General features: G+C 46.5%; 1 protein-coding gene across 1 annotated transcript in view; it reads left to right on the plus strand.

The window, feature by feature from the left end:
- Positions 1-24,964, plus strand: part of SLC41A3 (solute carrier family 41 member 3) — a 107,245-nt gene that overhangs the window by 27,873 nt on the left and 54,408 nt on the right. The window contains 3 exon segments of the mRNA XM_032592364.1: positions 12,713-12,754; positions 12,756-12,773; positions 12,775-12,822. Of these exon segments, the coding sequence (XP_032448255.1) occupies positions 12,713-12,754; positions 12,756-12,773; positions 12,775-12,822 (108 nt within the window).

The following is a 24,964-nucleotide window of genomic DNA, read 5'->3' on the forward strand; positions in this document are numbered from 1 at the left end:
ACAGCCAGCCCTGAGTAGACATGAGTGCTCTGGTTCGTGTTTTCACCTGTGGGTGGGTTCTGCCAGTGACATCAGAAGCGGGAAATAAAGAAGAAGCCCTCCATTATTGAGAATGTAATCAGCTTGATCTCTGAGACCTTAACAGGATGAGGAAGAATTCAGGCCTTTTAGATTGACGTTTTGGCTCAGAATAGCCCAGGCTCAAGATGCCATGAAAGGAATAGGAGCCATTTAGAAGGTGTGCTTCTGGGAAGACACCCAGTTCCCATGAAGAATCAGAAATGAAAGCCAGGAATGGTGATGTGCATTCCAAAGCTCTCTGCCCACCCTCTGCAGGCCTTCCTAATTGTCCTCCAAGACACACTCCCAAAGAATCAAGGGGGTTGGAATAGATGAGTAGGTCATGCTGCAGGCCTCGGGATCCTGATTCTTGGTCCAGGCTTGGGCTTGGGCTACACATTTCAGGAGCTCCCAGGTCATTCTGGTGGCAGAGTAGACTGAAAACCACTGATGCAGTCCCACCTCTCATGTTTAGAGTTTAGAGGCCTGTACAGGGCAGGGCCTTGTTCAGGGTCATCTGGGAAACCACTAATGCTTGACCCAGATTCCATCTGCTGCTCAGTGCAGCCCCAGAATCTAGTTCAAGGTCTTTGAGCTTTTCTCCTGTGCTAGCTATTTTTAAAATTACATTCCTGATCTTCTGGATTCTGACCCAGTAAACCATGTTAACATATTTTGTTCTCAAGTTGCATGGGAAAGTAATCTTTCTCATGTAATGACATCTTTTATTTATTTTTGGTGACAGTTTATGTTTTGATGGTTATAAAAGCAAGTAATCACAATAGAATGTTAGAACATTATAAAATAAAGGTCATTTTAAATTCTGCTTCTCAACGGTAGTCACTCTTAGCATCTTGATGACTATCCTTCTGAACTTCACTACTTGCATGTGTGTGGTGTGTATTATGTGTGTGTGCATTTATCTTAATTTCTCATTTGGTTTTTAAACAGAAATTAGAAATATTTTTTATAATTAAGAACTTACTTAATCAGAAATCTGTTTCTATATGGAATTATGTAAATTATTGTCTGTTTCCATATCTTCTGTACTGATGAGGATGGTTCAAGGCCCACTGTGTATGATTATACATTGTATTAGGATGTTTGACCACATTCAAAAACTAAATCACAGGAGTTGTTGAAGTCAGAATAAAGCAATCACTTGTTGGGGGTCCCTCCAGCTGAGTGCTGTGGGAGCCGTGTGGTCAGTGTCCAGAGAAACCAGCCCAGTCCAGAGTGGTTCTGTCTGAAACGAATTACGTCTTAACTCTTTTCTCTGAAATATGCCATTTGTGTCTGCCTCCTCCTGGTTCAGACTCTTGTTTGAACACAAGAACCCAAACCACAGATGCAGGCAGCATCAGACAGGAGAAGGTGTGGAGCAGAGAGCATGGAGGGTGGTGGAGGCAGTCTGCCCCCAGAGTTGGGAGCTGAGGGTCTTCGTCCTGCCTCTGATACTGACTTGGGGTGTGGTCTTGGGTAAACCCTCTCAGGGCCTTTGTTTTCTCATTTGCAAAACTGGTGTACTTCCTGCTGGATATCCTAGAGATATTTTGAGAGTTTGGTGATTGAACATGAAATCAGTGTGAAAGGGCAGTGAGAGGCACAGATGGGTACACAAGGGAATGAAGATCTTTCATTCATTTGTTCATTCCTTCATTTGCAGGTCGTTTGGGTGCTGTGTATGGTTGGTTGATCCTCATTTCTTGCTCCCATTCCTTGGGTTTCCTTCAGAGCACTTACCACAGGTCATAATTACATTTCCATTTTATGATTATCTGCCACACTGAAAAGCTCTAAGTATGTGCTGTTCAGCTAACAGATGTACCACAACACTTAGACCAAGAGTCTGGCAAACATAAGGCCCTCAGTACTAATCTGTGGAGTAAGTGAATGAATACTTTCCCCTGCTCTGAAAGATTGTGGCCATGAATCAACCAGACTCCACCTCAAGAGGAGTGCACTTTGGGATGGAGGGTTGATGTATGTGCATTTCATTATGTCATTAGACATATGTGGACTTCCTCAGAGGGGTTCAAAAAAGAGTGTTAGTAATTCTGGGGAAGATGTTAGGCTCTGGCCAGGACACTGAATGGCCTCAGAGATGAGAAGGCACCTCAGTTGGCCATGAGGTTTGGCAAGAGTTTGGCCTGAGCAGCGAGTGGAACATGCAGAGGGAGTAGTGTGAACATAGGCACAGCCCATGTGAGGGGTCCACAGGAAGCTCCTTTTAAGGCATGCAGTGGGATGATCATGTACTAGGCAGAAAGAGGGCTCAAAAGGATGCTTTCCCCCCCTAAAGTGTGAGAGACCTTGAATGTCTGGCCACAAATCTGAACTCTCTCAGGTAAGGATTGGCAGTTATTGAGGATATTTGGGCAAGCAGGTGACTTGAAGACATAATATAAGATGTTAAGAGCAGGTATTACTTTTGGTGGACAGAAGGGTTAGGAGGTAGTTAAGGGCTATGCGAAGGTGGTGCCATGAGCTGGAGAGGAGGGGAAGACATGGGGACAGGTAGACTGGATGTGGGGTTGAGTTGGTCGGGGAATGGGCAGTCAGAGTGCAGTTTGGGCTTCTGGCAGAACCATTTATTGAGGCAAGAGGCTGGGGGAGGAGTTGGAAGGAACAAACGTGAAAGACTAATTGAGTTATACAGGGTTACACAGAGCCTGAAGCTCAGGGAGGGGTCTGGACTAGAGAGAGGTTTGGAATTGTTAGTTTCTCTGAGATGAGAAAAGTAAAGGGTGGAGATGAGGTTCCCCAGGTGTCCCAATTATCTATTGCTATGCAACACACTGCATCCACATTTAGTGGCTTGTTTAAAGCTAGTCATTCAGTTTGATCATGAATCTACAGTTCGAATAGGGCTCTGTGAGAAGGGATGTCTGCTGTGTGCAGCATCTTCTGGGGTGGCTTGCCAAGCATTGTACCCAATCCAGGCTAGCTCACTCACATGACATGACAGTTGCTGCTGTCACCTGGATCCTCAGCTGGAACAGTCAATACATGGCCTTTCTGTGTGACTACTTGAGCTTTCTCATAGCATGGTATCTGGGTTTCAAGTATGAGCATCTCAAGAGATGGGAAGCGGAGACTGTTTCTCAAGAACCAGACTGACGCAGTGTCTTTTCCACTGTGTTCTACTGGTCCAGCAGTCACAGGTTGAAGGGAGGAGACAGAAACTCCAACTCCCAATGGGAGAATGTCCAAGAAGTTTAGAGCTCGTTATGTCTGGCTCCAAGGAAGGGCTTAAAAATATCTATTGAATGAATGAGCAAGTGAATTGTTTGAGGACAGATGTAGAGAGAGGAATATTTGGGGCATGAGAAAATAGTTGTTGGAGAAGTTTGCTGGAGCTGGGGAGAGAGGTGGATAGGCCTGGGGAGGTCAGTAGGATCTAGATTGTGAACTCCAGGCTAAGGGGATGGGACCTGAGTGTAGGATAGACTATCCAACAGAGGGGAACCAGGAGGTTGCCCAAGATGGCCCTGGTTTAGGAACAGGAGCAGAAGTTGAGGTTCAGATCAGGATCCTGGTCCAGGAGAAGTCCCCACAGGGTCAGTAGGTGAGTGTGCTTCTGACCTTCAGCCTTGGGCTTCTTCTGGCTGTGACCTTGATCCCTGTTCCAGCCAACCCTCATGCCTGACATTCCATCCCTGCTACCTGTGGAATGCCCAGTGCACACCCAACAATAGACTTGCTGGCAGTCAAAGGTGATATCCAAGCCTACTCTCTGGAAGGCGGCAGTAAGCTGGGTATCGGGGCTGGTCTAACCTTTGTAATGGATGAGAGTGGAGCCTCTTCAGAAGCATCTTTAAAAAAAATTTTTTTTATGTTTATCTTATGTTGAGAGAGAGACTGAGCATAGGTGGGGGAGGGACAGAGAAGAGGTAAACACCGAATCCAAAGCAGGCTCCAGGCTCCAAGCTGTCAGCACAGCCCAATGCAGGTCCCGAACTCAGACTGTGAAATCATGACCTGAGCCGAAGTCAGACACTTACCAACTGAGACACCCAGGTGCCCCTATGTTTATTTTTGAGAGAGAGGCAGAGCATGAGCAGGGAAGGGGAAGAGAGAGAGGAAGTCACAGAATCAGAAGCAAGCTCCAGGCTCTGAACTGTCAACACAGAGCCCAACGCCGGGCCTGAATTCACAGACCTGAACTCACAGACCTGATCATGACCTGATCAGATCATGACCTGAGCCAAAGTCGACACTGAACCGACTGAGCCACCCAGGTGCCCCTGGAAGTGTGTTTATTAGTTTTCTGGGCCCTTGAGAGTAAAGAGGGCTGCATTTCCTCTGTGAACATAGCTTCTTCATATGGTCAAGAGCCCTTGATTCTGAAGTCAAGATGATCACAGGATGTGGCTTCTTTCTTGGGTACCTGCAGCCCTCTCAACCTTGAGGCATGAAACTCCTCAGGGGGGCTGTAAGAGTGGGTCCTTTAGGCTGAGATTTCTCCAGGCCTTTGTCTGCCAAGAGTAGAAGCAACTGGGGAGTATGTGCAGAGGCAGGCAGGATTCTTTGTGGGCCCTCACCAAGGTCAGGCCTCATGTGGTTCTGTCCTCCCAGGGTCTAGCCAAGCCAGTGTAGGCTGGAAGGCTGGATGCTATCAAGGTCACTGTGAGAGACTTAGCTGAGGGACGTCCTGGATGACAGAGCAGCTACTCTCTGAGGAGAACCTGATCTGTAGGGGGTGGAGAAACAGCAGGAGTTTGCCAAGGCCCCACATGAGGCTCTGAGTCACACTGGCCTTTGTTCCTTGCTTGCTCTGGCCCTTGGCTGAGGGGCATTCGGGGATCCTGCCAGCGGCTCAGGGCACTGGAAGCGTTCCCTATGTGTGCATCTTTGGAAGCATATCCTGGTGCAGGAGGAAGACAGAGGACACAAGTGGACGTCTTGCTCCTGTGAACGTGGTTGGCAGCCTGATCATGGTGGTCACCCAGCTGAACCTGCAGTTTTGCTTCCAGGGCAAGAAGTTGCGAGGCATCAGCTGTGAACTCACCCGGTCCCCCCATGGGGTCTTCTCTATCATGTGCCAGATCATGGTGCCCATTCTGCTCTCAGGCTTGGGCATGTTGACAGCCGGCCTGGTGATGAACACTATCCAAGTGCGTACCGGGCTTTGGGGGCCTGGGGGGGATGGGGGTGGGAAGCCAGGGCTCCCTAGGCATCACAGATATGATAGGCCAGGGGAACACCAGAGGCCCTGAGTCGGGGTGCCCCAGGATTCCCAGGCTCAGTGGTGCCAGCAGGAGGATCCTCCGGGGGGCCTCGGGTCTGAAATTCAAAGAAGCTTCTGACGACCCTCTCCAAGGTCAGCCCACACTAACCATGTTAGCTCAAACCATTTTCCTTCCAGATTCATCAGGCAGGGCCTGGAGGGGTTCAAATCCTCTGCCATTCACGTTACTACTTGAGGGAATTCATTAGCTTCCCCCGTATCAGTTTTCCCCATCTACAGATGGGGCTAATGAATGCACTGACCTCACCTGGGTTGTGAGGGTGAGATACCCAGTATGCTTCGTGTTGTGACTCCAAGGGTGATGGGCACTGTTCCCTCCAGTCCCCAGAATCTCTGTGGGCTCTTCAGTGAGGGGAAAAGGTCCAGATCCCGGGCTGGGGTCCAGACGAGTGTGGGGATGTGGTGGTCTCTGTTGATTAGAAGCATTGTGGGGAGGCCCTTAAACGAGCACACACTCTGGCATTCACTTCTCCTGGTCTCTTTATGCCCTGGGGTTGGTTCACGTAATGCTGTTTGAATCATTGAGGGTTTGCTCTCTCTACCTAAATATTTTTATAGTTAGTGTGTGATAGAAAAATTAGAAAATATGCACAAGTGAAGAAGGAAGGGTGCCCATAATCTCTATCAACATCGTGGTGCGTGTCTATCAAGAATGTGTAAACATAGGGGCGCCTGGGTGGCGCAGTCGGTTAAGCGTCCGACTTCAGCCAGGTCACGATCTCGCGGTCTGTGAGTTTGAGTCCCGCGTCGGGCTCTGGGCTGATGGCTCAGAGCCTGGAGCCTGTTTCCGATTCTGTGTCTCCCTCTCTCTCTGCCCCTCCCCCGTTCATGCTCTGTCTCTCTCTGTCCCAAAAAATAAATAAATGTTGAAAAAAAAAAATTAAAAAATAAATACATAATAAATAAATAAATAAATAAATAAATAAATAAAAGAAGTGTAAACATAAATATATGGGGTCTTGCTATGTAATGTGCTTTATTATATTTTTTTAAAAGAGAGAGTGTGTGCATGTGTGTACCTGAGTGAGGGAGGGAGGGCAGAGAGAGGGAGAGACAATCCCAAGGAGGCTCTTTGCTGTGAGCACAGCGCCAAATGTGTGGCTCGTCCCATGACTCTGGATCATGACCTGAGCCAAATCAAGAGTCAGATGCTCAACCGACTGAGCCACCCAGGTGCCCCCTGTAATGTGCTTTTTAATCAGTGAAATTAAATTTAAATTTAGTTTTGCAGCCCATGGGGACATTGCAGCTAGTGCAGTGCCTTCCTCAGTTCCACAAAGCATCTCCTTCCTGATGACAGTTCAGCATTCTTTGTGCATCTGTGTGTGAGTTGAAGAGAGGTTACCAACACCCACCCTGTCCCCTGGTCTCTGGATGAGGCTCTTGATGGCTCTGCCTTCAGACTTCATTGGATGGGACACTCACCCCTCCTGGGGCTAGGGCAGCCCTTTGTGTACTGGCCAACTTGCTGTTAGAAAAGCATTCATTTGGGCTTGCAACCTAGGATCCCCGTCTCTCTCACCTCAGAGCTTCACCTCTTGGGCTGCTCTACTAGTCTCTCACCCCCTTCCTAGACCCTTCTCCAGAGAAAGACTCTGCCTGTGTCCTCTGTTTTGACCTTCCATGGCCACTTCATGGAACATGGTTTTGAGCCCCTACACCACAGTGCATGTCCTTCAGTTGCTGCAGCCTGAGAGGTTATATATCAGTCAGTTGGGGGATCTCAGCAGAGTCTGGAAGATTGGATGGGATGTCAGGGGAAGAAGGGCTCGAGATTGTACCCGACCATCAGCAGGGGTGACACAGGAGGCCAGTCCAGGAGGAAGTGCCTCCAACTGGAGGGCCGTTTCCTGACCTTGTGTTAAGTCTCCATCTGGGAGTCTAGCATGAAGAAAAGGGGATGTCTTGGGAAGGAGGCCCAGAGCATACTTGGGCAACTTTGCAAATCCAGGCCTTGAGCCATCCAGCTTTGGGAGGCCCAGCATTTGGGAGGAACAGATAACAGCCCTGGAAGACACAGCTCATTCTTTCTCTCCAGTTTGCAAATGTGCAGTGACTCCCAGGTCAAGGGCACTCAGGTTTTCGTGGCTCCTGCACGTGCACCACCACCTCCCTGGTCACCCCCGCTCAGTGGTGCAGGATGTGGCCTTGTCAACACTGTTCCAGGGGGAAATTCCATAACATAGGAGGGTGGCCTGGCTCCCACTATACCCAGGCTGCCACATTCTGGGGCCTCATAGCCCCATGAGCCTGAAGCAGGGATAACCTCCTGGCAGGAGCACCTCGTGGCTGTCTCTGGCATAGTGGGCTGGCCCCAAGAGTACTGGTTAGGTGCTAACTTTACTACTGTAGATTTGGGGTCAGGAGTCTCTCTGTTAATGGGGTTTGGGGTCAGTCTATAGTTGGGTCCAGGGATTGGGGCCCAGTAAGGGGCCAGAGAGTATCAGTTCAGTTTTTTTTTTTCAAAAAATTATTTTTCAGATACACAAGTAAGGTATATATAAATGTTTCTCTCCCTTTCTCTTTTTTTTAATGTTTATTGTTTGAGTGTGGTGGTTGGGGGGGCAGGCACAGAGAGAGAAGGCGAAAGAGGACCCCGAGCAGACTCCAAGGTGGTATCAGTGAGCCCAATGCAGGGCTTGAAGTCGTGACCCATGAGATCATGGCCTGAGCCAAAGTTGGATGCTGAACCAACCGAGCCACCCAGGAGCCCATGTTTCTCTTTTTTATAAAATAAGTATTTCAGCCCTCAATCTCATCCCTGGAGGAAGCTTCTATCATCATGTCTTGTGTATCCTTTCAGGCCTTCTTGGGGGTTTATGTAGGCCCGTGGGCACCAGAGACAGTGACAGCGGTTGTAATTGTTAGAGTATATGTAGTCTTTCTTCACTGAATTAGAGATGAATCAGACAGGTGTCTGCTTTTGAGCAGCTGGTAGCTGAGCACAGAGTAGGATAGATGAATTCATTCATTCATCTGGTTCCTCATTTATGCATTCAGCATATTTTGTTGAATTTTGTGTTAGCTGCTCTCAGGCCCCAGGAGTGCAATGGTGAGCAGAAACAGACCTGTCTCTGCCTCCCTGGCTTTTGTAGCTTAGGGGGTGAGGCAGGTGCTTCATCCCACGAGCCAGTGTTAAGGGAGTGGAGCAGTGAGCAGACATTTGCCTGTGAAGAAAGAGGGAACAGTTCATTTTTCCCAGAGGAGTCAAAGAATCTGCAGTTAGTAGGACAGTCGGAGTTGGACCTTAAAGGATAACAATAGTTTCTGGGATGATGTAAGAGAGAGCAGACAGTCCAAGCAAAGGGATCAATGTGTGCAGAGATACAGACAAATGAGTGGGCATTTGCAAGGAGTGAGGAACAGCAATTGGCCATGGTCATGGGGTGGGGTGCTGGACAGCCTGTGAGAAGGGCTGTCTGCTCTGATCAAGTTGTATGCTGAGTGCAGAGGGGTTGTTGATTTTTGTCCTCATTATTTGTTTAAAATAAATGTGTATTTTATTGAAGTATATCATGGATGTGTTGAAAATTGTACGTGTTATGTGTAGAGTTGAATGACCATCTCAGGATAAATGCACCTGTATAATCCCCATCCAGGTCAAGAGCATTTTCAGCCCCCAGCAGGCTCCTCCATCCTCTGCCTCACCTAAACCAGTCTTCTGCCTTCTAATACTGTGCATTAGTTTTGGATGTTTTTGAAGCATGATACTACCAGAGACATTCCTGTCTATTTCTTGTATGTTTTGAGGGGACAGATCTATTGGGTGTATGCCCAGGATCAGAACTGGTCAAGGGGCTGAGTGACAGGGTCATAACTGTACAGAACTGAACTGTGGCAGCAGGGTGAAGGCCACAGGGAAGAGCTGGGAAGCTGTGGCTGTGATTCAGAACCCCGCGAGTGCAAGAACCATTACTAACTCTGACTGATTTTGATCTCCCCAGTGCCCCTCATAAGATTTCTTTGAAGCATTGCCAGAGAGGGCAGTTGTGGTGGAAATTAAGACAGTTACCATGACTTGGATGCCAGGCTGTCAGGGAACACAGGGGGTTACTTAAGTCCCTGCTGGAAGACCAAGAAGGATGCCTGGAGCCACAGTGGGCAGGGCAAAGGGTCCTGTGCAAGGAAGGTCAAGTCTGGAATCCTGATTTGGAGGGCCCATGGGATGTCAGGATTCAGTCAGCAGTTGGGTAGGCAGGTGCAGTGCTTAGAAGACAGATCTGAGCCAGAGATGTCGAACATCACCAGCACAGAGCACAATGTCTTCGTCAGAAAACCCTAACTCCAAGTGACTAGAGTCATTTAGGATTCCTATAAAGAAGGCTACAGATCAGACTGCTCTAGTACTTGTTAGTTCCCTGGATTAACAGTGTCAGTGAGGATCCAGGGTCCTACTGCTTTTCTGCTTTAGTCTTCCCTGTTAGTTGACTTTGTCCCATAATAGACCCCTGGTGGTTATATGGTGCCTGATGTGTCTAGATGTGACTTCTCAAGTCTCTGTGGCCATCATTGTGTCCCAGCCCACACCCACATGACTGATGCAAAGGCTCTCCTCCTGCCCTTCACCCCCTTAGGGCCGCTTGTTAATGTAGGGAGGATGGAGATGGCTGTGGGTGAGGTCATGTAGGGTGTGCAGTAGAAGGTGACTCAAGCCTTGGGAGGGAGAGGAAATGGCAGGGAAGGAGAATGAAGATGAGGCATGAAGGACTCAGGATTAATAGGTTAGGAGATCTACAGCCTTTGGTCTCCTGACCTCTGGGAGCCACTGTTGGCAGAAAGCAGACTTGGAATGGATGGGTCAGGAACCATGAGTGCCGCAGAGCAGTAAGTGGTTTGATGCCAGCCTAACCTTACCCTTGGCTCGGTTCTGTCTGTTCTGTAACAGGGAGTTTCTCAACTGTGGAGTTAGAGGACAGACCTCTTGAAAATGATGAACTGTTTTCTTGAGCATCAGTTCCATAAAGCTATTATGTAACCCAAGGACGGTCCAGAGTAGAAAAGCCTGTGTCCATTTGGAAGAATCAAGAATTATTGTTAGACCTTGGTAAAATTTCTAGCTTTGCAGCCTGCCTATCTGGAGAAAGGAATAAAGCTCTTTAAATTAAATAATATTAAGAAAAAGAGGTCAGGAGGAGGAAGAGGAGCCCTCATGGAGGTCAACATGGAATAAGCAGAGGTCAGTTTCAGACTGGGGGTATGTGGTTGTGAGTTCACAGGAGTGACATGGAGTCAGAGGAGTGCCTGTCACACAATTGGAGCTTAACACCAGCTGGGAATGGGGGTGGGGGAGGTCCATAGCTCAGAGAGCCAAGGAGTGAAGAATGGAGGTTAGAAGAGCCCAAGGAAAGGGCATTGCTATGGGGTGGGGAGGGACAGCACTCGCATAGCATCTGAGAGGGTGAGAACAAGACTCACTAAGTTCAGTGGTGCTGAGGAAGACAAGGGGAAGCTTCTGTGATGGGATGCAAGAGAGGGGATTTATTTTTACACTTGAGTTGGTGGGGACTTGGTCTTGTGTGTCAGCAAAAATGAAGGTGCTTGAGAGCAGGCTGAGGTGGGAGGCCAGAGGAGGCTTGGGGTAGAGGATGCCGGCCTCAGGGAGGCTGGAGCCCAGGGAGGGGTGCCTGTGCCAGGAACTGGGCTAGGGACTTCTGTCTCCATGCATGCTGTGGCACACTGGTGGATAGCTGCACAGGGCCAAATGCTTCTGGAAGCCTGGGAGCCACAGGAGGCCGCTGACAGACAGTGGGAGCACCTCCTTGCCTGGTGACATGGTTTTCTTCTGAACTTTCAGAGAAGGGTAGACTCATAGCTCCATCAGAGCTGGGATTGGATTCTGAATTTCCCAGCTTTGCCAATGAGGTAAAAAGAAAGAGGGAACTGGCAGCCATGAGTGCTCTTCCTCTCTCTGAGGACATGAAGGACGCCTGACCCTTTCACTCCAGACCCTGTAAGATGTTTTGTTGGGCTGCTTTAGAGGACTCTCCTGGGCTCTACCCCCCTTCTCCTTCCCCCCACCATATCTTCAGTCTCAAGCAACAGGGCCCAGACCCCAGGGCTCCTATCTCCTAGCTAACACAGTAGGAGTGTTGTTTTAGGTCTAGAATTCTAAAACCAGGAGGAGCTCTTAGCGTAGGGATCACAGAAATCTATAGGGTACTGAGAGGTAAATTAAGTCAATAGAATCGGATGAGGTATTGAAAATTGATGGGGGTAGGGTGGGAATAAGCAATCTAATTCCATATAAACTGGTGGGAATAATTTTCACCTCACAAAGAAGTTATTTTTGAGAGAGAGAGAGAGAGAGAGAGAGAGAGAGAGAGAGAGAACACAAGTGGGGCAGGGGCAGAGAGAGAGGGAGACATAGAATCCAAAGCAGGGTCCAGTGTCGCGACCGGCGTGACAATCACCGAGGTCAGGGTCCTGAGGGTAGGGGAATGCAAGAAAAAAGAGAGAAGAGAAAGTTGGGAACAGGAGGGTCCCCTGGGCTGATGGCCCAAGTGACGGCTTTATTGTTGCTGTACACAATCTTTTATATCCAGACTCTTATGGGTCAGGCCATTCTAAGAATAAACAGGTTTCACATAATCGCTGCCAACCAAAACATTTAGTTCTGTGTTTCTTGTGCATTTTCTAGACAGGTCACAAGACCTTGTTGATAAGATTGCTAGCAAAACACAATTCCCATGTTTGTTTCTATCTGACTCAGGGTAGAAAAAGGGAGGTAGCATTACTGCCAACACCTGCAGACCACAGGCTTCAGGAATTAACTTTCTCAGCCTTGACAAGGCTTTCGTATGCCCTTGAAAGTGGGGGAATGGGAGGGGGAACCACCGGGTTGGCTTGAGTCAACAGGGAACGTTGCTCGACCCGGTCTCATCCTGCACCGGGTCCCGGCCCCCACAGTCCAGGCTCTGAGCTGTCAGCACAGAGCCCGACGTGGGGCTCAAACTCCCGAACTGTGAGATCATGACCTGAGTCGAAGTCAGATGCTCAACTGACTAAAAGACCCAGGTGCCCCCTTTCATACTTTTTTTAATCTTTACCTTTGGTAGAGACCTGGATAGAGCTACATTCTGTCTGTTTTGACAAATCCAGTGTCCCCACATGATACTCTGGTCACTGGGAAATCTATGTCACTCCTTGTCCAGATGTTCTCACCAGCTCTCCCATTCATGAGAAATCTCCCAGCTTGAAACTGGTGACTTGTTCCTGTTGCTACAGACACATGGGCCACCCTGGGTATGTCGTGTTTGCAGCTGGAACCCCGCCAGTCAGGCTCAGACACAGTCTGGCCTCCAGTTTTCCTAGCTGCTAAAGTAACTTGCCACACTTCTCTCAAGAAATTTCGAAGATGTGCCAATATGTGTGTTGGGATTGATCTTACTCTTTCCCCACCAGCATTGGCCTGTGTTTGTGGAGGTTAAAGACCTATTGACGTTGTGTGCCACCCCTGGTGGGCCCTGAAGGGGAACCTGGAAATGACGCTGGCGTCACGACTCTCCACTGCTGTAAGTATATTTGAGCATCTGGGCTACCTGCCTCCCAGGGACGGACACATGGGCACCTCCCAGTTTCTCCTCATAGCCTTGTTAGACAGGTGGTTTGCCTCTCTGAAAGACAGGTGTCATGAGGTTTGTTCTGTCATGATGCTCCACCTGGTCGCCCCTCACAGCCTGCTATCCTGTTGTTCCACAGTGCAACTGGACTTCTGGCGAGGGCCAGGCTCAGCCCGTGTGCCCTTGGTTTCTCCTGTAACCTGCTGTGTCCCGGAGCCTGCTCCACACATTCACACAGAAGCTGTAATGAGCAATGCAGCCTTACTGAAGGGTTTTAGAGATGAAACAGGATTTTCGTCACCACATCATCCATATCTGTTAGAGGATTTTCTTTTGTATGATGGCTCTGAAATGCCCCGTCAGCAGAGGGGTCTTCTCAGGACTCCCTAACTCACTCTGTCCTCAGGCTGTCACTCATTCTACCCCTCCTAGCTATCCTGGGAATTGCAGTTCTTTTCCTTCTATTATGCGGAATGCTCTTTCCCCTTCTGTGAAAACCCATTTCACATTCAGGATGTGAACAAGGCTGATGGCAAGAGTAGGTATGTTGTAGTCAGGAAACTGAAAGAAGAGTGATGTAATTGGAATAGTGAGGGAAAGAGGTGGGGCCTGCCTGGAGAGTGGGTGAAGGGTGGCTAGCCGGACAGTGGCCCCCAAAGAGCCACATCCTAATCCGTGGGACCTGTGCATAGTTCCTTATGTTGACAGGGTCTTTGCTGGTGGGATGAAGTGAAGGACCTTGACGCAGGAGATGATCCTGGATTATCCACATGGGCCCAGTGTCATCACAAGGCTCTCTAGGAAGGGGGGGACAGGGATGTTTCAGAAGCAAAGGCCATGTGAGGGAAGTCAAGTCAGAGAAGATGCTATGCCACAGGGTTTGAAGTTGGAGGAATAGCCAGGAAATGTGGCTTTACCTGCTGGAGAAGATGAAGAAACAGATCCCTCCCTCAAGCTTTCTGAGGGAGTAAGACCATGTGGACACCTTCATTTTTGCCCCATAAGATGCATTTCAGACTCCTGACCTCCAGAAGGTAGGAGTACAGAAGTGCATTTCTGTGTACACGCTAGAAATAATCACTTACAAAATACAGTTTGGAAAAGAGGTATCTTTCAAACCATGATTTTATTTTTTAATTTTATTTATTTATTTATTTACAATAGAATGTGGCTTTAATAACACTACCAACCAGAGGTAATAAACAAGGCTGCATAGGTGATCTCATTTGCACATTTCACAAAGCAATCATGTACAATAATGAATACCCTAATTACTCAGAACGTCCATATTAATACAGAAAAAGAATTACCAGAGGTTACATAATATTTGTTTTCAAAACAGACAAGATGGCTTTACTGGACTTCACTGTACCCAGAGAGATACCCAAGATTCATGTTACAATTTCAACCACAAAGAAGAATTTGCAGGAAAAAAAAAGATACTTACACAGACACAGGAAGAAGAAACATGTTTGAAAAGTTACTCTAGGTGTCATAAGATTTTAAGAGTGATTTCAGCTGGAGTTGCCTCTTTAGTGAACAAACAGGGGCTCTGAGGCTCACTGTGTGATGGCACAGGAGGAGGAAAGAAGCTGGACACAGTAACAGAGATGAGAACCCAAGCACTCTGGCACCAACAAGTTCTATTACATATGCAGAAGGCACTGCTTAGAGGAACTAGGGTTTCCAAAACCAGACATATTTTGGAGTGGCTAGCAGCGAAGATGGTTGACAGGTGGCTGTTTAATGAATTTTGAAAGACGATAGAATTCCACAGTGGAAGCTTACAATAGAGCTGGCCTTCTATAGGAAATCTTTCAGGAACCCTTGTGTTCTCATTAAACATGTAGGAAAGGACCAAGCCAACAGATCTGCAATTCACATGCAAGACAAAGCAAGTGTGATCTGGCTAAATACACAGAAAGGAATCAGAGCCTTCTCAAGAAGGCAAGAGGAACATTTTGTGCACCTGCTTCTTTTACTGTGCTGACTTAGGGCATGCCACAAGAGTTGAAAATAGTGATGGATGCAAAGCCAATTAACCTGGTCTGTCAGTTATAGGTAACTGCATAATATTAAAACATAATGATGAAGAATTATAGTTGAGGTTGCTAAAGGCTAAGGAAATTCTCCAATTCTTAACTTACAATAAGAGCATTTACAGTAAATTCAAACATACAACTTACAGCTGGTTTGTTGGCTTTCCAATTCATTGCCCCAGTTTGTAAACAAGCTCTAATCACTTTGGTAGCCATCTGCACTCAGGGACACGAAGCATTCTGCAAATCACTAAAGTCCTATTTAAAATTTTCCTCCTTCCACCTAAATTTCCAGTGTGCTAAGTAATCTGCAGGACAGAAGGCAGAGAGGAATGAAGTGTGAGTCTGAACGTAATCCTGCAAGGCAGAGCTACCAAGCCACCTCCACCTAGACCAAAATAAGAGCACAGAAATAGGAGGGAAAACATTTCCTGAAGCTCAACTTCCAAAAGGTTAAGTTGCTCAAAAACTCCCAGTTTGAGAGAGGAGCATGGTTTTAGCCTCAGGTCTCCCTTTCTGATCTATAAACATCACGAGGCCCCTCAGGAGTCACTGAAACACATAGCATAGAAGCATCTATCAGAAGACTTATGCTTTGTGGTGCATTAGTTCACAGGATAATAGGAGCAGATGGAATTTCTTTAAAATACATACATAAAAGCTTACTAAGTTCTCCGAAAGATTAAACACAAAATGTCCATGACTAACCATCACTCTCCTGCCAGAACAGAGCCAGAAATGTTGAGTATGCAAGTACTAATTATAATGATTTTAAGAGTCAGAAACAGTACCAGTAACATCCCAAAGTGTACAAGCCAGTTAAACACATATAACATTGGTACTAATCCAGTTAGAAATACAAAATGAAAATTATGGATGTTGCCTCAAATATCTGGGATTCCACAAATTTACAATCAGCCTATGTAACAAAGTAGACTCTAGTTTAAGAAAACATTACCATTCACTATCTATTTCAAAAATGATCTCAAGTCCCAATGATGTCAAAGTCATTATCTGGAAATTAGAATCATTTAAATGTTTGTACAAATTTTCAAATAACAAACCAAAAAATTAGAAAAGACCTGTACAAGGCTGGCCTTTAATCTGTTTTTCCCAAATGTGTTTGACAAGTCCATTAATTCAGCAGAATGATAATGGGCTATTGGTTCTCATGTAAATTGGGTGGCCTTGTGAACAGGCCCAAAGCTGTTTCATGGAGACACAGGATGGAGAGCTTGGTTCTCTGTGGTTCATCTGGTCAGCAGAACACAGGTGGTACAAACAAAAGTTTAACTTATCAAAGACATGAGACCATCACAGTATTACAAAACTTTCCTTTGACGTAATGGATATTTAAAACAACAATGACAACAACAACAACAAAACACACATAGTTCTGTAGCTACTGCTTATGTAGAAAACTTGAAAGCACACCAGTATCTGTATGTCTTTTCTGCAGTTATATGGTGTAATGAGTTTGGCACTTCATTGTAATGAAATTTCCAATGACACAGTCCTTACCTACAGTGGCACATAACCTGCAAACATCAGGCAAACATCCTGTACAGGAAAAGTGTCTTCGCTGCCAAGTCTGACGAAAGGAAAAAAAAAAAATTGCTTTTTTTTCCCTTTTTTTTTAATCAAGAAAAGGAAAATGAGGGGTGAAGGACATCTTTGGACTGCTTCTCTCCATTCCTGTTGTCAGACAATCTGAAGTCCTTTAAACTGTAGCCTGTTCACTAACTCACTCTTAGCCTGATACCCAGCTATGTGTCATTGTCTTAAAGCTGTGTGGGAAGCTTTGGTTGGGCAACACATTGTCAGCATCAAAATCTAACATATCACCGTCCATGAGGTTGTTCCAAATGATGGACTCCATGTGAATCAACATGCCATCCAAGTCACTTGGGAGCCTACCCTGGTTGAGAAGGCCCATCCTGCCATGGTCATTGCAGCTGCTCACTGAGGAGTAGGCCCCCAGGGCTTTCGTCTGCATGGTGTGCGACAGCAACACTTGTAAAGCTGTCTTCACTGGGGGCAGTTCATTCCTGAGGTGTGGAGCATGGTGCAGACCACATGGGGCAAGACACCCCCATTAACTGCAGATGTTGGCTGGGTATGTCCGGGGTGGGTGTGGGAGCTGGGGTTCATCATTTTGTTATGAGATGCCTGACTACCATAGGTTGACATGACCAAATTAGGGCCCATTAACATTCTGACCAAGGACCTGGCTGTTGGGTTGGGTGATCCCAGGATCAACTAGTGTCATAATGTCATGATGAGGAGAGTAAGTAAGCAACTCCTTCAAGAGTCCCGGTGCGCAGTTACAATGATTCATACCTCCATAGCTCAATTTGTTGTCCTGAAGTGTTTACATAGGCATGTGGGGCAAAGGACTCCTGCTGGACTGGCCATGTGTATATTTTGGGAGTTGGGGCTGGGTGAATTCAGACTGGTGTTTGGTAGTACATATGAGTAGCATGGTGTCTGCTGCATCCTGGTGCCAGGTGAAGACTGAGTTGAAACAGTTAATGGCATTGGTGATGAGACAAGGTTGAGATTATCCAAAGGTTTCCATATTTTCGGGATTACTTATCTCAGACAGACTGGGCGGAGCAGAAGCCATCTTTGCAGCAGATAGTGGGTACACCATAGAATGCACATCCCCATCTCTAAGATCATCCTGTTCGGTCATAATGGGATAAAGTCTCCCACTAATAGTACTAGCATTTGAGCTAGTTGGAGGGTGAAATGTATGCCAGTTATCAAAGCCATCACTGCTGTGAGAGCCAGGGCTCGCATGCCATTTATAAAACTGAGATCCTGGGCTGTCCCAGGCACTCTCCTGACCAGACTGTAGAGACACTTTTTCTCTTAACAGCTCAGCCCTGGCTCTCAGCAAATTTACTGTTGTCCAGGGACTCAGCTCTTCTCTAGGGGGATTTTCCACTCCTACCTCCCTCTGGATTGAGCATCCACCAAGAACTTTTTCCGGTTCCTTAATTCTGCACACAAATGGACTTGCTGTGTAGGGCCAGATTAAAGCAAATTGAATTCTTCCAGCCCGCCGAGCTGTTGCTGTCACTCTTACCCTTGAAGTATGGCACATACTTGACCATCTCCTCTTAGATCTGCGACAGCATGAGCTGCTTCCACCCTGAGCTCTTGATGGACTTGGTGATGAGGTGGGCATAGGACAGGTTGCCTGATGCATTCCTGAGGGATGAGCTCCTCTTTTGTGGCGACCCTGTGAGGGGCGCAGTGGCAGCTGGAGGCATGGGCAGGTGCCAAGACAGCGGACTTGTGCAAGCAGCCAGCCTCTGGGCCCTGCAAGTCCCTGCACCAAACCCTGGTGGTGGCCCCAGCTGGACCCAGGCCTGAGCTGGAAGTTCCTGCTCTTATCCAACAGGCTCAGGTTGCTCAGGAAGCTTGTGTTGACAGCAGCCGCTGAGGGCAGGCAGGGCTGAAGTGGCAGAGCTGGGCTTGCCTAATGCCGGCCTAGGCGGTGGCCAGGTACACAAGCGTGGCAGGGCCATCGGCTCCTAGTCCTGGTGGATCTCCAGAACCCAGGGCGGGGCGCTTCAGCCATGGTGAGCCCACCCCTCCCCCAGCCGCGGGAGAGCCAACCAGGAGGGGGCACTAAAAGCTGGTCCGAGATTTGGAGGGGCGACATTGGTGCCTTGAGCCCACGAATACAGGAGGAAGGTGCGACGGAGTGGAAGCACGAGCCCCAAAGTTGACTTCTGACTTCGCGGATCCATCAAGCTCTAGGCTCTTTCAGGTTCTCTGCTCAGGCTGGATGGCAGGCCAGAGTCCCCAGGTCAGGACAGGGTCTGTGGACTGAGACAGACTGAGGGACGCTCGCTCTGCTGGGGGCCAGACTGCAGCACTGCTGTCTGTTGAATATGGCGGTGGCTGCTGCAGCGACTCTATGTTTACATTTTTTAATGTTTATTCATTCTTGAAGGAAAGAGAGACAGAGCCTGAGTGGGGGAGGGGCAAGAAGGGAGGGAGACACAGAATCCGAAGCAGGCTCCAGGTCAGCACAGAGCCCCATATGGGGCTCGAACTCAGGAGCTGTGAGATTATGACCTGAGCTGAAGTTGAATATTTAAGTGACTGAGGCACTCAGGTGCCCCAACATGGTCCTTTTTAAATAATTTTTAATTGTGATGAATGCACATAAAAGAAGACTTACAAATTAACCATTTCTGAGTGTCTAGTTCAGTATATTATTAAGTATATTCACATTAAGTATAGTCACATTGTTTTTTGTTTTTTTATATATATATATATGAAATTTATTGACAAATTGGTTTCCATACAACACCCAGTGCTCATCCCAAAAGGTGCCCTCCTCAATAGCCATCACCCACCCTCCCCTCCCTCCCACCCCCCATCAACCCTCAGTTTGTTCTCAGTTTTTAACAGTCTCTTATGCTTTGGCTCTCTCCCACTCTAACCTCTTTTTTTTTTTTCCTTCCCCTCCCCCATGGGTTCCTGTTAAGTTTCTCAGGATCCACATAAGAGTGAAACCATATGGTATCTGTCTTTCTCTGTATGGCTTATTTCACTTAGCATTACACTCTCCAGTTCCATCCACGTTGCTACAAAGGCCATATTTCATTTTTTCTCATTGCCACATAGTATTCCATTGTGTATATATACCACAATTTCTTTATCCATTCATCAGTTGATGGACATTTAGGCTCTTTCCATAATTTGGCTATTGTTGAGCGTGCTGCTGTGAACATTGGGGTACAAGTGCCCCTATGCATCAGTACTCCTGTATCTCTTGGATAAATTCCTAGCAGTGCTATTGCTGGGTCATAGGGTAGGTCTATTTTGAATTTTCTGAGGAACCTCCACACTGCTTTCCAGAGCGGCTGCACCAATTTGCATTCCCACCAACAGTGCAAGAGTGTTCCCGTTTCTCCACATCCTCTCCAGCATCTATAGTCTCCTGATTGGTTCATTTTGGCCACTGTGACTGGCGTGAGGTGATACCTGAGTGTGGTTTTGATTTGTATTTCCCTGATAAGGAGCAACGCTGAACATCTTTTCATGTGCCTGTTGGCCATCTGGATGTCTTCTTTAGAGAAGTGTCTATTCATGTTTTCTGCCCATTTCTTCACTGGGTTATTTGTTTTTTCGGGTGTGGAGTTTGGTGAGCTCTTTATACATTTTAGATACTAGCCCTTTGTCCGATATGTCATTTGCAAATATCTTTTCCCATTCCGTTGGTTGCCTTTTAGTTTTGTTGGTTGTTTCCTTTGCTGTGCAGAAGCTTTTTATCTTCATAAGGTCCCAGTAATTCACTTTTGCTTTTAATTCCCTTGCCTTTGGGGATGTGTCGAGTAAGAGATTGCTACGGCTGAGGTCAGAGAGGTCTTTTCCTGCTTTCTCCTCTAGGGTTTTGATGGTTTCCTGTCTCACATTCAGGTCCTTTATCCATTTTGAGTTTATTTTTGTGAATGGTGTGACAAAGTGGTCTAGTTTCAACCTTCTGCATGTTGCTGTCCAGTTCTCCCAGCACCATTTGTTAAAGACGCTGTCTTTTTTCCATTGGATGTTCTTTCCTGCTTTGTCAACGATGAGTTGGCCATACGTTTGTGGGTCTAGTTCTGGGGTTTCTATTCTATTCCATTGGTCTGTGTGTCTGTTTTTGTGCCAATACCATGCTGTCTTGATGATGACAGCTTTGTAGTAGAGGCGAAAGTCTGGGATTGTGATGCCTCCTGCTTTGGTCTTCTTCTTCAAAATTCCTTTGGCTATTCGGGGCCTTTTGTGGTTCCATATGAATTTTAGGATTGCTTGTTCTAGTTTCGAGAAGAATGCTGGTGCATTTTGATTGGGATTGCATTGAATGTGTAGATAGCTTTGGGTAGTATTGACATTTTGACAATATTTATTTTTCCAATCCATGAGCAGGGAATGTCTTTCCATTTCTTTAAATCTTCTTCAATTACCTTCATAAGCTTTCTATAGTTTTCAGCATACAGATCCTTTACATCTTTGGTTAGATTTATTCCTAGGTATTTTATGCTTCTTGGTGCAATTGTGAATGGGATCATTTTCTTTATTTGTCTTTCTGTTGCTTCATTGTTAGTGTGTAAGAATGCAACTGATTTCTGTACATTGATTTTGTATCCTGCAACTTTGCTGAATTCATGTATCAGTTCTAGCAGACTTTTGGTGGAGTCTATCGGATTTTCCATGTATAATATCATGTCATCTGCAAAAAGCGAAAGCTTGACTTCATCTTTGCCAATTTTGATGCCTTTGATTTCCTTTTGTTGTCTGATTGCTGATGCTAGAACTTCCAGCACTATGTTAAACAACAGCGGTGAGAGTGGGCATCCCTGTCGTGTTCCCGATCTCAGGGAAAAAGCTCTCAGTTTTTCCCCGTTGAGGATGATGTTAGCTGTGGGCTTTTCATAAATGGCTTTTATGATCTTTAAGTATGTTCCTTCTATCCCGACTTTCTGAAGGGTTTTTATTAAGAAAGGGTGCTGGATTTTGTCAAAGGCCTTTTCTGCATCGATTGACAGGATCATATGGTTCTTCTCTCTTTTTTTGTTAATGTGATGTATCACGTTGATTGATTTGCGAATATTGAACCAGCCCTGCATCCCAGGAATGAATCCCACTTGATCATGGTGAATAATTCTTTTTATATGCTGTTGAATTCGATTTGCTAGTATCTTATTGAGAATTTTTGCATCCATATTCATCAGGGATATTGGCCTAGTTCTCTTTTTTTACTGGGTCTCTGTCTGGTTTAGGAATCAAAGTAATACTGGCTTCATAGAATGAGTCTGGAAGTTTTCCTTCCCTTTCTATTTCTTGGAATAGCTTGAGAAGGATAGGTATTATCTCTGCTTTAAATGTCTGGTAGAACTCCCCTGGGAAGCCATCTGGTCTGGACTCTTATTTGTTGGGAGATTTTTGATAACCGATTCAATTTCTTCGCTGGTTATGGGTCTGTTCAAGCTTTCTATTTCTTCCTGATTGAGTTTTGGAAGAGTGTGGGTGTTCAGGATTTGTCCATTTCTTCCAGGTTGTCCAATTTGTTGGCATATAATTTTTCATAGTATTCCCTGATAATTGTTTGTATCTCTGAGGGATTGGTTGTAATAATTCCATTTTCATTCATGATTTTATCTATTTGGGTCATCTCCCTTTTCTTTTGGAGAAGCCTGGCTAGAGGTTTGTCAATTTTGTTTATTTTTTCAAAAAACCAACTCTTGGTTTCGTTGATCTGCTCTGCAGTTTTTTTAGATTCTATATTGTTTATTTCTGCTCTGATCTTTATTATTTCTCTTCTTCTGCTGGGTTTAGGTTGCCTTTGCTGTTCTGCTTCTATTTCCTTTAGGTGTGCTGTTAGATTTTGTATTTGGGATTTTTCTTGTTTCTTGAGATAGGCCTGGATTGCAATGTATTTTCCTCTCAGGACTGCCTTCGCTGCGTCCCGAAGGGTTTGCATTGTTGTATTTCATTTTCATTTGTTTCCTTATATCATTTAATTTCTTCTCAAATTTCCTGGTTGACCCATTTATTCGTTACTGGGATGTTTTTTAACCTCCATGCTTTTGGAGGTTTTCCAGACTTTTCCTGTGGTTGATTTCAAGCTTCATAGCATTGTGGTCTGAAAGTATGCATGGTATAATTTCAATTCTTGTAAACTTATGAAGGGCTGTTTTGTGACCCAGTATATGATCTATCTTGGAGAATTTTCCATGTGCACTCGAGAAGAAAGTATATTCTGTTGCTTTGGGATGCAGAGTTCTAAATATATCTGTCAAGTCCATCTGATCCAATGTGTCATTCAGGGCCTTTGTTTCTTTATTGACCGTGTGTCTAGATGATCTATCCATTTCTGTAAGTGGGGTGTTAAAGTCCCCAGCAATTACCACATTCTTATCAATAAGGTTGCTTCTGTTTATGAGTAATTGTTTTATATATTTGGGGGCTCCGGTATTTGGCGCATAGACATTTATAATTGTTAGCTCTTCCTGATGGATAGACCCTGTAACTATTATATAATGTCCTTCTTCATCTCTTGTTACAGCCTTTAATTTAAAGTCTAGTTTGTCTGATATAAGTATGGCTACTCCAGCTTTCTTTTGGCTTCCAGTAGCATGATAAATAGTTCTCCATCCCCTCACTCTCAATCTAAAGGTGTCCTCAGGTCTAAAATGAGTCTCTTGTAGACAGCAAATAGATGGGTCTTGTTTTTTTATCCATTCTGATACCCTATGTCTTTTGGTTGGCGCATTTAATCCATTTACATTCAGTGTTATTATAGAAAGATACGGGTTTAGAGTCGTTGTGATGTCTGTATGTTTTATGCTTGTAGTGATGTCTCTGGTACTTTGTCTCACAGGGTCCCCCTTAGGATCTCTTGTAGGGCTGGTTTAGTGGTGACAGATTCCTTCAGTTTTTGTTTGTTTGGGAAGACCTTTATCTCTCCTTCTATTCTAAATGACAGACTTGCTGGATGAAGGATTCTCGGCTGCATATTTTTCCTGTTCAGCAAATTAAAGATCTCGTGCCAATCCTTTCTGGCCTGCCAAGTTTCAAAAGAGAGATCAGTCACGAGTCTTATAGGTCTCCCTTTATATGTGAGGGCACGTTTACCCCTTGCTGCTTTCAGAATTTTCTCTTTATCCTTGTATTTTGCCAGTTTCACTATGATATGTCGTGCAGAAGATCGATTCAAGTTACGTCTGAAGGGAGTTCTCTGTGCCTCTTGGATTTCAATGCCTTTTTCCTTCCCCAGTTCAGGGAAGTTCTCAGCTATTATTTCTTCAAGTACCCCTTCAGCACCTTTCCCTCTCTCTTCCTCCTCTGGGATACCAATTATGCGTATATTATTTCTTTTTAGTGTATCACTTAGTTCTCTAATTTTCCCCTCATACTCCTGGATTTTTTTATCTCCCTTTTTCTCAGCTTCCTCTTTTTCCATAACTTTATCTTCTAGTTCACCTATTCTCTCCTCTGCCTCTTCCATCCGAGCCGTGGTGGTTTGCATTTTGTTTTGCATTTCATTTAAAGCGCTTTTCAGCTCCTCGTGACTGTTCCTTAGTCCCTTGATCTCTGTAGCAAGAGATTCTCTGCTGTCCTGTATACTGTTTTCCAGCCCAGCGATTAATTTTATGACTATTATTCTAAATTCACTTTCTGTTATATTATTTAAATCCTTTTTGATCAGCTCATTAGCTGTTGTTATTTCCTGGAGATTCTTCTGAGGGGAATTCTTCCGCTTGGTCATTTTGGATAGTCCCTGGTGTGGTGAGGACCTGCAGGGCACTTCCCCTGTGCTGTGGTGTGTCATTGGAGTTGGTGGGCGGGGCCGCAGTCCGTCCTGATGTCTGCCCCCAGCCCACCGCTGGGGCCACAGTCAGACTGGTGTGTGCCTTCTCTTCCCCTCTCCTAGGGGCGGGATTCACTGTGGGGTGGCGTGGCCCGTCTGGGCTACTTGCACACTGCCAGGCTTGTGATGCTGGGGATCTGGCGTATTAGCTGGGGTGGGAAGGCAAGGTGCACAGGGGCAGGAGGGGCAGGCTTAGCTCGCTTCTCCTTAGGTGATCCACTTCAGGAGGGGCCCTGTGGCAGCCGGAGGGAGTCAGATCCGCTGCCGGAGGTTTGGCTCCGCAGAAGCACAGAGTTGCGTGTTTGCACGGAGCGAGCAATTTCCCTGGCCGGAACCGGTTCCCTTTGGGATTTTGGCTGGGGGATGGGCGGGGGAGATGGCGCTGGCGAGCGCCTTTGTTCCCTGCCAAACTGAGCTCTGTCGTCCGGGGGCTCCGCAGCTCACCCTCCCTTTGTCCTCCAGCCTTCCCGCTTTCCGAGCAGAGCTGTTAACTTATGACCTCCCAGACGCTAAGTCGTGCTTGCTGTCGGAACACAGTCCGTCAGGCCCCTTCCGCTTTTGCAAGCCGGACTCGGGGGCTCTGCTTGGCTGGCGCCCCTCTGCCCCGGCTCCCTCCCGCCAGTCCGTGGAGCGCGCACCGCCTCGCCGCCCTTCCTACCCTCTTCCGTGGGCCTCTCGT

Source organism: Lynx canadensis, chromosome A2 (genome assembly GCF_007474595.2).
Source record: "Lynx canadensis isolate LIC74 chromosome A2, mLynCan4.pri.v2, whole genome shotgun sequence".
NCBI lineage: Eukaryota > Metazoa > Chordata > Mammalia > Carnivora > Felidae > Lynx > Lynx canadensis.